Raw genomic sequence first — 15,443 nt, 5'->3', positions numbered from 1 at the left:
ACTCTGATAATATTGCAGGGCCTCCCTCCACCTCACGGTGAAACATTTACAAATCCGCTGCAGCCGGTGTGCCCTCCTCTATATTGGGGAGACAGGCCGCCTACTTGCGGAGCGATTCAGAGAGCACCTCTGGGCCACCCGGACGAACCAACCCAATCACCCTGTAGCACAGCATTTCAACTCCCCCTCCCACTCCACCGAGGATATGCAGGTCATTGGACTCATCCACCGCCAAACCACAACAACCCGACGGTCGGAGGAGGAGCGTCTTATCTTCCGACTGGGAACCCTCCAACCACAGGGGATGAACTTGGACTTCACCAGTTTCTTCATCCCCCCTCCCCCCACCTTGTCTCAGCCGGATCCCTCCAGCCCGGCACCGCCTTCCTGACCTGCAGTCTTCTTCTTGACCTCTCCGCCTCCATCCTACTCCAACCTATCACCCTCACCTTGACCTCTTTCCACCTATCACATTTCCAACGCCCCTCCTCCAAGTCCCTCCTCCCTACCTTTTATCTTCTCCTGCTGAACACTCTCTGCTCATTCCTGAAGAAGGGCCTGTGCCCGAAACGTCGAATCTCCTGTTCCCTGGATGCTGCCTGACCTGCTGTGCTGTTCCAGCAATAAAGTTTCAACTTTGATCTCCAGCATCTGCAAATCCTGATGTTTCCCAACTCCCCCCTCCCCCCCAACTCTTCATGACACCAGATCCCTACCCCCTGGTGCTAACCTCCCCAGGCAGTCCTACCCACAGTCTCTGGATACATAGCCTGTGCTGTGTGACTGAAACTGGGGCGAGGACAGAGGAAACTGCAACTTGACTGAGCTGGGCAAAGACAATGAGCGAGCATATCTCCAGCTCTGCGCCTTTGATCAAAATAAACTTCAGAGAAAATGTGAAAACAAACCACAGGCCATTTCATTCACCCGTTTGGTTTATCTGTCGGACTATCAGCAGCTGGTCACTCTGACATTGCCCAAGAAATGCAAACTATTTGGTAACAAGCCCTGAGCTCTCACTAACCAGTAGATGGAATTGAGGGACCAGGAGTGTTTAGTCTGAGATCGCACAGTTAAACACACACAATTTAGACATGAGAGAGAGATCAGCAAAACCCTAACACAGGAAGTGCTGGAGAAATAAAGCAGCATCTGTGGAGAGAGAAACAGAGTGAATCTCCTTCAGATTCCTCCTAAAGAAAACACATTCTGTTTAGATTTCTCTGCACTCGAGAGCAACATCTAAACCAATTAGAGTCCACTTGCCAAACAATCAGCATTCTGGGTAAATGTTGTTTTGCTTTTATTTGGCATTCTTGCTAATAGTCCTGATGACGCAAGATGAAAAATTTCAATCAGATGTGCTTTTTCTCAGCAATATTCAGTTTTGAGGTCTTCTGTTGTTTTAAATAGTAAATATTACGAGATTTCAGCAGGTAATATTTGGACTTCACTTTAAGCACAACTCTCTCTGAGTAAGTGAATAATGTGTTTCACGTGGAGATTCCTTATCGACTTGGATGTATTTTTATCCCTATTTTCAGACACGCTCCATTATCCCAGCACTTCCTTTCTCTCGATCCCTGGTATCCCAACACGGCCAATTCGGAGCTGCCTTGTCTGACCTGTTCCAGCAAGTGGTGACCGTCACAAATCTGGAATTCTCCCAAACCTTGCTGTGGAACATTTCTGTGAAGCGCCCAGAGATGGTTTCTGTTTGCAAGATGCCCATGACTTGTTGCTGAAGAGCTTCCATGTTATTGTAGACTCTGAGTTGCGCCTTTGCAGAAGTCGGTTTATAATTTGTGAAGAGGCATTGCCTCTGGCCTCCTTGGTCTCTCACTATCAGAGGGCGGTCAGTCAAACACCTCACTGAAGATCCACACATTTATCCAAAGACTTTACATACCATTTGGAATCTCTGTGCTTCCCTGATTGGAGAATATTCCGGGTTAAGATCAAGCAGGGTCAGAGAGAAGGACTTGATGCTTATTGCCCATTAACCTTCGGCAGCAACTGCTCCCTGACCCAGCCCTACAGTCCCACTCCCACCACATCCAGGCTTTAAATCCAGTTCCTTCATCGGTGTCAGATACGCACCGCGGTCCCAGGTTCACACCAGGAGCTGCATGAGGAGGGTAAGGATAAGGAGCAGCTCAGAAAGACAATTGTTGGGGAAGGAATGGGAAGGAGCAGGCAGCAGAAGGGAAGGTTTACTGAGCTCGAACAACAATGGGCTGGGCTGGGCCAGGCTGGGCTGGGCTGGGCTGGGCTGGGCTGGGCCAGGCTGGGCTGGGCTGGGCTGGGCTGGGCCAGGCTGGGCTGGGCTGGGCCAGGCTGGGCTGGGCTGGGCTGGGCCAGGCTGGGCTGGGCTGGGCCAGGCTGGGCTGGGCTGGGCTGGGCTGGGGGTCACGGACAAACATCCAGTCAGAGAAAAGGCAGACAGCTCAGGCTAATACCAGTAAATGTCCTTCCTCCTCTGAGGGGCTTGTAAACCTAGAGAAGAAAGAAAAGAATTAAATCAGACAATTATACACTTCATTTCACATCGACCTGAGACTTTCTCTGACAACAATGCTGTCTACCCATAACTGTGTCGCTAAATACCTGACTAATGCCATTTACAAGTTCGCTGATGACATCACCATAGTCGGTTGAATCTCAGATGGCGATGAAGCAGACCACAGACGGGAGGTGGGAGACCTGGAAAAATGGTGCACTGAGAACAACCCAGCTCTCAATGCCAGCAAAACCAAGGAACTCATTATTGACTTTCAGCGGGATGTTACTCATGCCCCCCCGACACATTAACAGCACAGAGGTGGAATGAGTGGAGAGTGTCAAGCTCCTGGGAGTGGTCATCCACAACAAGCTTTCTTGGACTCTTCATGTGGATGCACTGGTTACAAAGGCCCAACAACGTCTCTTCTTCCTCAGGCAGCTGAGAAAGTTTGCCATGACGGCGAATACCCTCGCCAACTTTTATAGGTGCGCCATCGAGAGCGTTCTGTCTGGATGTATCACTCAACTGTACCATTCAAGATCGGAGACGGTTACAGAGAGTGGTGAACTCGGCCTGGACAATCTCAAAGGCTAACCTCCCATCTATAGAATCCATCTACCAGGCCCACTGTCAGGGAAAGGCCGCCAGCATTCTCAAACATCCATCCCACCCTGGCAATGTTCTTCTACACCCTCTACAACAACAAACTGCCATTCCTAGATGTCACAGTAGAGTGAACAGCCAATGGGGAACTTCAAACCAGCGTCTACAGGAAAACAACACATTCTGACCAATTATTGAACGACAGAAACAATATTCCAACACCCACAAACAGAGCTGCATCAGAACATTATTTCACTGAGCCAACACACACTGCGGCACAGAGGAACTACACAGAGCAGAGGAAAATCATCTATACAGTGTATTCAAAAAGAATGGGCACCCAATGAACACAGTCCGCTGATTCTCAGCAACAAACCCAAACAAGCAGACAAAACACATCCAGAAACCCTAGCCACTCTCCCCTATATCAAAGACATCTCAGAATGACTGCCAGACTACTCAGACCCCTTGGCATCATGATAGCCCACAAACCCACCAACACACTAAAACAACAGCTAAGGAACTTGAAAGACCCTATACAGACAATGAGTAAACCTAACGTCATTTATAAAATACCGTGCAAGGACTGTAACAAACACTACATTGGACTAACAGGCAGAAAACTAGCCATCAAGATACATGAACATCAACTATCCACAAAACAACATGACCCTCTCTCGCTAGTATCCTCACATACGGATGAGGAAGGACACCACTTCGACTGGGACAACACATCCATCCTAGGACAAGCCAAACAGAGACACACACGAGAATCTCTACCATCAGGGAGAAGGGACAGAAGCCTGAACACACGCACCAAACGGTTTCGTAACAGTTTCTACCCGACTGTTGTTAGAATACTGAATGGACTCACAAACTCTTAACAGTCACCTGTACCTGTGTTTTTGTTTTTGCCGCGGGTTATCTATTATTCACTTCTCTATGCTACTTAACTCTGTGATCTGCCTGTATTACTCACAAGACAAAGCTTTTCACTGCACCTCAGTACATGGGACAATCAATTCGATTCAATTCAATTCACAAAATGCTGTCAAAACATCATCCACTAAAATTACAAAGACGGTCAGTGCTGAGGGAGTGCAGCACTGTCGGAGGGTCAGTGCTGAGGGAGTGGGCACTGTCGGAGGGTCAGTGCTGAGGGAGTGGGCACTGTCGGAGGGTCAGTGCTGAGGGAGTGGGCACTGTCGGAGGGTCAGTGCTGAGGGAGTGGGCACTGTCGGAGGGTCAGTGCTGAGGGAGTGGGCACTGTCGGAGGGTCAGTGCTGAGGGAGCGCTGCACTGTTGGAGGGTCAGTACTGAGAGAGTGCCGCACTGTTGGAGGGTCAGTGGTGAGGGAGTGCCTCACTGTTGGAGGGTCAGTACTGAGAGAGTGCCGCACTGTTGGAGGGTCAGTGCTGAGGGATTGGGAACTGTCGGAGGGTCAATACTGAGGGAGAGCCGCACTGTCGGAGGGTCAGTACTGAGGGAGTGCCGCACTGTTGGAGGGTCAGTACTGAGAGAGTGCCGCACTGTTGGAGGGTCAGTGCTGAGGGAGTGCCGCACTTTTGGAGGGTCAGTGCTGAGGGAATGGGCACTGTCGGAGGGTCAGTACTGAGGGAGTGCCACACTGTCGGAGGGTCAGTGCTGAGGGAGTGCCGCACTGTCGGAGGGTCAGTGGTGAGGGAGTGCCGCACTGTTGGAGGGTCAGTGCTGAGGGAGTGGGCACTGTCGGAGGGTCAGTGCTGAGGGATTGGGCACTGTCGGAGGGTCAGTGGTGAGGGAGTGCCGCACTGTTGGAGGGTCAGTGCTGAGGGAGTGCCGCACTGTTGGAGGGTCAGTGCTGAGGGAGTGCCGCACTTTTGGAGGGTCAGTGCTGAGGGAATGGGCACTGTCGGAGGGTCAGTACTGAGGGAGTGCCACACTGTCGGAGGGTCAGTGCTGAGGGAGTGCCGCACTGTCGGAGGGTCAGTGGTGAGGGAGTGCCGCACTGTTGGAGGGTCAGTGCTGAGGGATTGGGAACTGTCGGAGGGTCAGTACTGAGGGAGAGCCGCACTGTCGGAGGGTCAGTACTGAGGGAGTGCCGCACTGTTGGAGGGTCAGTACTGAGAGAGTGCCGCACTGTTGGAGGGTCAGTGCTGAGGGAGTGCCGCACTTTTGGAGGGTCAGTGCTGAGGGAATGGGCACTGTCGGAGGGTCAGTACTGAGGGAGTGCCACACTGTCGGAGGGTCAGTGCTGAGGGAGTGCCGCACTGTCGGAGGGTCAGTGGTGAGGGAGTGCCGCACTGTTGGAGGGTCAGTGCTGAGGGAGTGGGCACTGTCGGAGGGTCAGTGCTGAGGGATTGGGCACTGTCGGAGGGTCAGTGCTGAGGGAGCGCCGCACTGTTGGGGGGTCAGTTCTGAGCGGGAGATGAAATTCCGATGTGAGAAGGTGGTTTGGAACTTTGATTTGAAATTAGTGTTTTGGTGAAATGTTTTCTCAGACTGTGATGTGTAAAAGTCTCAGTCGCAGTCTGGCCAACCCCCTGCCGCATTCTCCTGGACCACCTTCTCTGATCCGTGAGGGAAACCCTCAGGGATTCTGTGTTACTGGGTCAGCCACGATCAGAACAGAAGCTCTGAGAGACCTGAGGAGCAAACCCTGCGGGTTCAGCTGGGGACAGGTTACATTCAGTTAGTTAGAGACATCAGGAATGAAAATGATGACCATGAAATTAGAGAATTGAAATGAGAAACCATCTAATTCACAAATTCAGGAAAGAAATCTCCATCCTGGCCCTCTCTGGATCACAGGGAGCTACCTGGATCCGAAATGGGCCCAGGGGGAATTCTTCTCAAACTGATGTCTCACTATCACCAGCTCTGACCGGAGAGGTATGCCCGTCTCACTGGTCATGGTGAATCAATTATTAAACATTGGTAGCGTCTCGGGAAACTGCTCGGGGGTTGGGGAGGTTTAGTAGCTGAGGTGAGTGAGTGGGACTGAAACGCACAGAGAGTAGCTGCAGCTGGAATAGGCTCAGAGATAACATTGATCAATATGGAATTGATCATGTCAATGATATTGATTGGAATTGTTTCGCTCTTGGTATTAATTACCTTTGAAGATTTCTAAACAATCAGATTGGGAAGTTTGAGTTGATGTGGCTGTAATGTACTGTCTCTGTCTCTATTCGATTCTCAGTCAGTTTGTACACGTACCTGCATCGACACTCTCACTCTGCCTCACATCAGCAGCTCCAGGAACTGGCTCTATCCAGGCTGAGGTCAGGTTAGACTTTGGGACCGTCTGTCGCTGGCTGGTTTCAGCTGGCATGCCCTCCCCTCTCAGTGGCACCAGGAAGGAGTTATACTGATGGCTGTTGATTGCAGCTGGCGTCAGTCGGTGGAGATCAGGCATTGACTGGCAGAAAATAGAGTCCTCTAGGCTGTGACTACTCACTCTGGGTAAGAGCCATGGGTGGTGAGGCTGAGGGTGGAGGTTCGAGGGACTATCCACGTGGTACTGAGGCACAGGGAGGGGTGCACCCACAGCCTTGAGGGGCACAGCAGACAGGTTGGCACCTTGGGGTGAATTGGACCAGAGTGGAGCACGAGGATCCCAATGGAGTGGGTGGGCTGAGGGTTTCCCACCTGAAATGACACCGATAACATCATCAATAACATCTCCCCACCTCCCCTCTCTCCCCCTACCCTCCCCACCCCCACGTCTCCCCTCTCCCCTTCCCCTTTCCCTTTTGCCCTCTTTTCCTTTTAACCTTTCACCTTTCCCTGTTTCCGAATGAAGAACACAGACATTTAAAGTGGAACCAATCATTTTGTGGGCTCAATAAGCCCCTATCTCCATTGGCTGAAGAGAAGAGTCTTTGTTCAAGGCCAGACCCGTTTTGGGGGGGGGATCAGGAGGAGAAACCCAATGGCAGAAGCTGAATCCAAGACCCTTGGCCTTCATCTTTGCTGCTGCAAAAACAAACTGAACGGCCTCAAGCTGAGAGCTTCCCAGGAACATCCGAAACCTTCCCCATTCACTCACACAGACACTTTCTCAAAGGGAGGCTCCCCTGACGGGGGCTCTGGGCTATTAGATGATGCTCCCAGTTTCAGTTTGAACAGTGATATGTGTAATATCTCAGACTAACATCTGATGTAAGGAAGGGGTCTTCGGAAAGTGTTGCAGTCCCTCCACTCCCTCAAATGTCAGAGTCAGCTTTGAATGAGCCATTGGCACCAGGCCTCTCCTTCCCCAGCGCAGTGTTTACCCTGGGCTTTGAAGGAGGGTCACTGGACCCAAAACGTTAACTTTGATTTCTCTCCACAGATGCTGACAGATCTGCTGAGTTTTTCCAGCAATTTCTATTTAAGTTCCCATGATCACCTTGTTTAATAAAACGTGGTCTATTTCAGATGTAAATCTAACAACTGAATTTGCACTGACTGTCATTTGTGGAAGAGAGTTCTGTATTTCCACCGCTGTCTGTGTGTAAAGGGGCTTTCTCACATCCTGAACGGTCTGGCCTTAATGCATAGACTTTCCAGAATCTTCAACCAGTAGAAATCATTTATCTAATCTTTTCCCCTGTTAATACTTTGACAATCTTGATTAACTCCTCATTTAACCTTCTAAATTCTAGAGAATAAGCACTTATCTCTCCTCAAAACTGAACTCCTGAGATTCATGTTTCCTCTCTGTTAAACCTGCACGGTGGCTCAGTGGTTAGCGCTGCTGCCTCACAGCACCAGGGTCCCAGATTCGATTCCAGCCTCAGGCGACTGTCTGTGTGGAGTTTGCACATTCTCCCCGTGTCTGTGTGGGTTTCCTCCGGGTGCTCCGGTTTCCTCCCACAGTCCAAAGATGTGCAGGTCAGGGGAATTGGCCATGTTAAATTGCCGGTAGTGTTAGGTGCATTAGTCAGAGGGGAATGGGTCTGGGTGGGTTCCTCTGCAGAGGGTCGGTGTGGACTTGTTGGGCCGAAGGGCCAGTTCCCACACTGTAGCGAATCTAATTTGAACTGCCTCCAGGACTAAGACAGGGTGGGACCAGCATCTACTCACAGCATTCAAAATGGCGTCTGTGCAACTGCAGCGTCAGACACAGCAGACGCCACTCCTTCGGCAGCCTGATGGTTTCCTCCTGCAGTGGTTCATGGTTTTTTTAAAGGGCTATGCACCTGAACCTCAATTCCTGAAGAAGGGCTTTTGCCTGAAACATTGATTCTCCTGCTCCCCGGATGCTGCCTGACCTGCTGTGCTTTTCCAGCATCACACACTCTCGACTCTGATCTCCAGCATCTGCAGTCCTCACTTTCTCCTGCACACCTGACTCTCCTTGGACAGCCACTGTATTTCATTTCAACCTTCTAAAAGATATCCTAATCGAACCATTTTGTTCTGAAATGGATAACTGCGCACTTATTAATATTAATTAACTTTCAATCAGAATATTTCTCTCCGCGTGCACAGGTGTTACTGGAACCTGTTGTGTTTCTCCAGGTGTTTCTATTCTCACTGGAGAAACGATCAGAATCAGTTAAACAGATGGAAGCACAAGGAACCCGCTCGGCCCTCAGGCGATGAGGTGGTGCCTGACACAATCTGTCAGCTCCCTTCCACAGCACAACATTCTCCAGCTCAGCTCGGAAATTCCCAGCGGATACTGAGTGTCACTGTGTTCCAGGTTCCTGCTCGCTCCATGTCACATCCTCCTGGTGGGAGTCTTCGGAGTCCTCTTCCTGAACACCCCTGCCCCTTATCACATCCTGTGATCATGTTAAAGTGTCTCAGTGAGGACAGCCCATAATATCCCCACTCGAGTGAACAGAGAGCCAGGAGCCAACCCCATCAGGACCAGAATAGTGTGGGTTGTGGTGGGAAATGTATCAGAATCATAGGGGAATTCTGGTGAGGGTGATCTCAGCATTGAGGTGGGGGGGGGGGGGGGATATGGCCAATTGTCATAGAGTTATAGAGATGTACAGCACGGAAACAGACCCTTCGGTCCAACCCGTCCATGCTGACCAGATATCCCAACCCAATCTAGTCCCACCTGCCAGCACCCGGCACCTATCCCTCCAAACCCTTCCTATTCATATACCCATCCAGATGCCTCTTAAATGTTGCAATTGAACCAGCCTCCACCACTTCCTCTGGCAACACATTCCATACACGTACCACCCTCTGAGTGAAAATGTTGCCCCTTAGATCTCTTTTATATCTTTTCCCTCTCACCCTAAACCTATGCCCTCTAGTTCTGAACTCCCTGACCCCAGGGAAAAGACTTTGTCTATTTATCCTATCCATGCCCCTCATAATTTTGTTAACCTCTATAAGGTCACCCCTCAGCCTCCGACGCTCCAGGGAAAGCAGCCCCAGCCTGTTCAGCCTCTCCCTGTAGCTCAAATCCTCCAACCCTGGCAACATCCTTGTAAATCTTTCCTGAACCCTTTCAAGTTTCACAACATCTTTCCGATAGGAAGGAGACCAGAATTGCACGCAATATTCCAACAGTGGCCTAACCAATGTCCTGTACAGCTGCAACATGACCTCCCAACTCCTGTACTCAATACTCTGACCAATAAAGGAAAGCATACCAAATGCCTTCTTCACTATCCTATCTACCTGCGACTCCACTTTCAAAGGGCTATGAACCAGCACTCCAAGGTCTCTTTGTTTAGCAACACTCCTTTGGACCTTACCATAAAGTGTATAAGAGATGGAAATGTGTTGCTGGAAAAGCGCAGCAGGTCAGGCAGCTGCCTGACCTGCTGCGCTTTTCCAGCAACACATTTCCATCTCTGATCTCCAGCATCTGCAGACTTCACTTTCTCCATAAAGTGTATAAGTCCTGCTAAGATTTGCTTTCCCAAATGGCAGCACCTCACATTTATCTGAATTAAACTCCATCTGCCACTTCTCAGCCCATTGGCCCATCTGGTCCAGATCCTGTTGTAATCTGAGGTAACCCTCTTCGCTGTCCACTACGCCTCCAATTTTGGTGTCATCTGCAAACTTACTAACTGTACCTCTTATGCTCGCATCCAAATCATTTATGTAAATGACAAAATGTAGAGGGCCCAGCACCGATCCTTGTGGCACTCCACTGGTCACAGGCCTCCAGTCTGAAAAACAACCCTCCACCACCACCCTCTGTCTTCTACCTTTGAGCCAGTTCTGTATCCAAGTGGCTAGTTCTCCCTGTATTCCATGAGATCTAACCTTGCTAACCAGTCTCCCATGGGGATCTTTGTTGAACACCTTACTGAAGTCCATATAGATCACATCTACTGCTCTGCCCTCATCAATCCTCTTTGTTACTTCTTCAAAAAACTCAATCAAGTTTATGAGACATGATTTCCCACGCACAAAGCCATGTTGACTATCCCTAATCAGTCCTTGCCTTTCCAAATACATGTACATCCTGTCCCTCAGGATTCCCTCCAACAATTTGCCCACCACCGAGGTCAGGCTCACTGGTCTATCGTTCCCTGGCTTGTCTTTACCGCCCTTCTCAAACAGTGATAGAACGTTTGCCAACCTCCAGTCTTCCGGCACCTCACCTGTGACTATCGATGATACAAATATCTCAGTAAGAGGCCCAGCAATCACTTCTCTAGCTTCCCACAGAGTTCTCGGGTACACCTGATCAGGTCCTGGGATTTATCCACCTTTACCCATTTCAAGACATCCAGCACTTCCTCCTCTGTAATCTGGATATTTTGGAAGATGTCACCATCTATTTCCCTACAGTGTCTATCTTCCATGTCCTTCTCCACAGTAAATACTGATGCAAAATATTCATTTAGTAATTCCCCCATTTTCTGCGTCTCCACACAAAAGCTGCCTCGCTGATCTTTGAGGGGCCCTATTCTCTCCCTAGTTACACTTTTGTCCTGAATATATTTGTAAAAACCCTTTGGATTCTCCCTAATTCTATTTTCCAAAGCTATCTCATGTCCCCTTTTTGCCCTCCTGTTGTTAACACTGGACTGTTAATGCAGAGACCCAGAGACCGAGGGTCAAATCCCATCACAGCAGATGGTGTTATTTGTCAAAACCCATTGTCAAAATTCCCAATCTTCAGGGAAGGAATCTTCCCTCCTTATTGGGTCTGGCCTCCATGTGACTCCACACCCACAGCAATGGGATTTGCTCTCAAACTGACCACTGGGTAACGTGGGATGGGCAATAACTGCTCACTCAGCCAGTGACAGCCACATCCTGCGCTGGGCAGGGTCAGGGGTCAGGGGTTACGGCCAGCTCCACACAGGTGGACAACATATTCCTCTGGCCTGCCAGACCCTGCAGGAAGTGGGTAGGGTAGCCATGCAATGGCAGCATGCCCGGTAATTAGAGATTCTTCCAACCAATCCCTCTCGCATCCCAACAGGCCCCATCCGACCTGAGCTCCTTCTCCATACATCCAATTCCGAGATCCCACGCCAGACTGACGGGACACTGATTCCTTTCTGGCTGGGACATTTCGCACCTTTCACAAACAATTTACTGTCAGCATTCCGCCTGCAACACACGACCCTGTGGGACAGTCAGTGTCTCACTCTGTTATAACCCACCGCCCTGTGGGATACTCTGGGACAGTCAGTGTCTCACTCTGTTATAACTCACCGCCCTGTGGGATACTGTGGGACAGTCAGACTCTCTCTCTGTTATATCCCACCGCCCTGTGGGATACTGTGGGACAGTCAGTGTCTCACTCTGTTATAACCCACCGCCCTGTGGGATACTGTGGGACAGTCAGTGTCTCACTCTGTTATAACCCACCGCCCTGTGGGATACTGTGGGACAGTCAGACTCTCTCTCTGTTATATCCCACCGCCCTGTGGGATACTGTGGGACAGTCAGTGTCTCACTTTGTTATAACCCACCGCCCTGTGGGATACTGTGGGACAGTCAGTGTCTCACTCTGTTATAACCCACCGCCCTGTGGGATACTGTGGGACAGTCAGTGTCTCACTCTGTTATATCCCACCGCCCTGTGGGATACTGTGGGACAGTCAGTGTCTCACTCTGTTATAACCCACCGCCCTGTGGGATACTGTGGGACAGTCAGACTCTCTCTCTGTTATATCCCACCGCCCTGTGGGATACTGTGGGACAGTCAGTGTCTCACTCTGTTATAACCCACCGCCCTGTGGGATACTGTGGGACAGTCAGTGTCTCACTCTGTTATATCCCACCGCCCTGTGGGATACTGTGGGACAGTCAGTGTCTCACTCTGTTATAACCCACCGCCCTGTGTGATACTGTGGGACAGTCAGTGTCTCACTCTGTTATAACCCACCGCCCTGTGGGATACTGTGGGACAGTCAGTGTCTCACTCTGTTATAACCCACCGCCCTGTGGGATACTGTGGGACAGTCAGTGTCTCACTCTGTTATAACCCACCGCCCTGTGGGATACTGTGGGACAGTCAGTGTCTCACTCTGTTATAACCCACCGCCCTGTGGGATACTGTGGGACAGTCAGACTCTCTCTCTGTTATATCCCACCGCCCTGTGGGATACTGTGGGACAGTCAGTGTCTCACTCTGTTATAACCCACCGCCCTGTGGGATACTGTGGGACAGTCAGTGTCTCACTCTGTTATATCCCACCGCCCTGTGGGATACTGTGGGACAGTCAGTGTCTCACTCTGTTATAACTCACCGCCCTGTGGGATACTGTGGGACAGTCAGTGTCTCACTCTGTTATAACCCACTTACCCTGTAGGATACTGTGGGACAGTCAGTGTCTCACTCTGTTATAACCCACCGCCCTGTGGGATACTGTGGGACAGTCAGTGTCTCACTCTGTTATAACCCACCGCCCTGTGGGATACTGTGGGTGTATGTGTGTAAGTGAGTTGTGTGTATGTGTGTGTGAGGGTGTGTGTATATGTCTATGTGGGTGTGTGTGTATGTGTGTGTATATGTGCGTACGTGGGTTGTGTGTGTGTGTGTGGGTGTGTGTATGTGTGCGTGTGGGTGTGTGTGTATGTGTGTGTGGGTGTGTGTGTATGTGTGTGTGGGTGTGTGTGTATACGAGCGTGTGGGCATCTACGTGTCTGTGTGTGTCTGTGTGTGAGAGTGTGTGGGTGTCTGTGTGTGGGTGTGCGTATCTGTGTGCGTGTGTATGTGTGTGTATGTGTGTATGTGGGTTGTGTGTGTGAGGGTGTGTGTGTATATATGTGTTAGTGGGTGTGTGTGTATGTGTGTGTGTGTGGGTGGGTGTGACTGTGTGTGTATGTGTGTATGTGTGTGTCAGTGTGTGTGTGTGTATGTGTGTGTGTATGTATGTGTGTGGGTGTGTGTGTATGTATGTGTGTGGGTGTGTGTGTATATGTGTGTGTGTGTGTGTGTCTGTGTGTGCGTGTGTGTGTGAATGCGTGTATGTGTGTGTGTGTGGGTGTGGGTGTCTGAGTGTGTGTGGGTGGGTGTGGGTGTCTGGGTGTGTGTGTGTATATATGTGTGTGTGTCTGTGTGTATCTGAGAGTGTGTGTGGTTGTATGTATTTGTGTGTCTATGTGTGTGTCTGTGTGTGTGGGTGTCTGTCTGTATGTTTGTGTGTGTGGGTGTTTATATATGTGTGTGTGTGTCTGGGTGTGTGTGTGGGTGTATGTGTGGGTGGGTGGGTGTCTGTGTGTGTGTCTGAGTGTATGTGTGTATGCGTGAGTGTGTATGTGTGTGTGGGTGTGTGTATGTTTGTTTGTGTGGGTGTGCATGTGTGTGCATGTTTGTATGTGTGTATGTGTATAGAAGAGCGTGTGGGCATGTGTGTGTCTGTGTGTGTATTGTGTGTGTATGTGTGTGGGTGGGTGTGTGTGGGTGGGTGTATGTGTGTGTGTATGTGTGTGTGGGTGTGTGCGTATGTATGTGTGTGGGTGTCTGTGTGTGCGTATGTGTGTGTGAATGCGTGTATGTGTGGGTGTGGGTGTCTGAGTGTGTGTGGGTGGGTGTGGGTGTCTGGGTGTGTGTGTGTATATATGTGTGTGTGTCTGTGTGTATCTGAGAGTGTGTGTGGTTGTATGTGTGTGTGTGTGTGTGTCTATGTGTGTGTCTGTGTGTGTGGGTGTCTGTCTGTATGTTTGTGTGTGTATATGTGTGTGTGTGTGTGTCTATGTGTGTGTCTGTGTGTGTGGGTGTCTGTCTGTATGTTTGTGTGTGTATATGTGTGTGTGTCTGAGTGTGTGTGTGGGTGTATGTGTGGGTGGGTGGGTGTCTGTGTGTGTGTCTGAGTGTATGTGTGTATGCGTGAGTGTGTATGTGTGTATGGGTGTGTGTATGTTTGTTTGTGTGGGTGTGTATGTGTGTGCATGTTTGTATGCGTGTGTATATGTGTGTGTGTATGTGTATGTGTGGTTGTGTGTGTCTATGTGTGTGTATGTATGTGCATGTGTGTAGGTGTGTGGGTGTCAGTGTGTATGTATGTGTATGTGTGTATGTGTGTGTGTGTGGGTATGTGTGTATGTGTGTGTGTATGTGCGTGCGCGTGTGTGGGTATGTGTGTGTGTGGGTGTGGGTGTCTCCGTGTGTGTGGGTCTGTGTGTATGTTTGTGTGTGTGGGTGGGTGTGAGAGTGTATGGGTGTGTGTTTGGGTGTGTGTATATGTGTGTGTGGGTGTGTGTGTGTATGTGTGTGTGTCTGTGTGTGTATGTGTGTAAGTGGGTTGTGTGTATGTATGTGTGAGGGTGTGTGCATATGTCTATGTATGTATGTGGGTGTGGGTGTGTGCCTGTGTGTATGTGTGTGTATATGTGGGTTGTGTGTGTGTGTATGTGTGTGTGTGGGTGTGTGTGTATTTCTGTGTGTGGGTGTGTGTGTATACGAGCGTGTGGGCATGTACGTGTCTGTGTGTGTATGTGTGTGTGAGTGTGTGGGTGTCTGTGTGTGTGGGTGTGCGTATGTGTGTGTGTGTATGTGTGTATGTGGGTTGTGTGTATGTGTGTGTGAGGGTGTGTGTATATATATGTGTTAGTGGATGTGTGTGTATGTGTGTGTATGTGTGTGTGGGTGTGTGTGACTGTGTGTGTATGTGTGTGCATGTGTGTGTGTGTGTCAGTGTGTGTGTATGTGTATGTGTGTGTATGTGTATGTGTGTATGTGTGTGTGTCTGTGTGTGTAAATGTGTGTGTGAATGTATGTGTGTGGGTATGTGTGCATGTGTGTGTGGGTGCGTGTGTATGTGTGTGTGTGTGTCTGTGTGTGCGTATATGTGTGTGAATGCATGTACGTGTGTGTGGGTGTGTGTGTGTGTATATGTGTGTGTGGGGGTGTGGGTGTGGGTGTCTGAGTGTGTTTGGGTGTCTGGGTGTGTGTGTGTATATATGTGTGTGTGTGTCTGTGTGTGTA

At 50.0% G+C, this 15,443-nt stretch overlaps 1 protein-coding gene across 1 annotated transcript in view; it reads right to left on the bottom strand.

Moving 5' to 3' along the window:
- Window positions 1-430: 430 nt before the first annotated feature.
- vgll1l (vestigial like family member 1-like) overlaps window positions 431-15,443 on the bottom strand; it is a 32,560-nt gene continuing 17,547 nt past the window's right edge. The window contains exons 3-4 of the mRNA XM_087991764.1: window positions 6,305-6,736; window positions 431-2,496 (exon numbers count right to left, since the gene is read on the bottom strand). Of these exons, the coding sequence (XP_087847890.1) occupies window positions 2,453-2,496; window positions 6,305-6,736 (476 nt within the window). The 3' untranslated portion in view covers window positions 431-2,452. The remainder of the gene's footprint in view (window positions 2,497-6,304; window positions 6,737-15,443) is intronic.

The sequence above is a fragment of the Chiloscyllium plagiosum genome, unplaced genomic scaffold (genome assembly GCF_037043375.1).
Source record: "Chiloscyllium plagiosum isolate Xiang-an unplaced genomic scaffold, Cpla_swu_hap1 HiC_scaffold_11, whole genome shotgun sequence".
NCBI classification, from domain to species: domain Eukaryota; kingdom Metazoa; phylum Chordata; class Chondrichthyes; order Orectolobiformes; family Hemiscylliidae; genus Chiloscyllium; species Chiloscyllium plagiosum.
The sequence above is the reverse complement of the archived record's forward strand: the minus strand, read 5'-3'. Positions and strand labels throughout refer to the sequence as shown.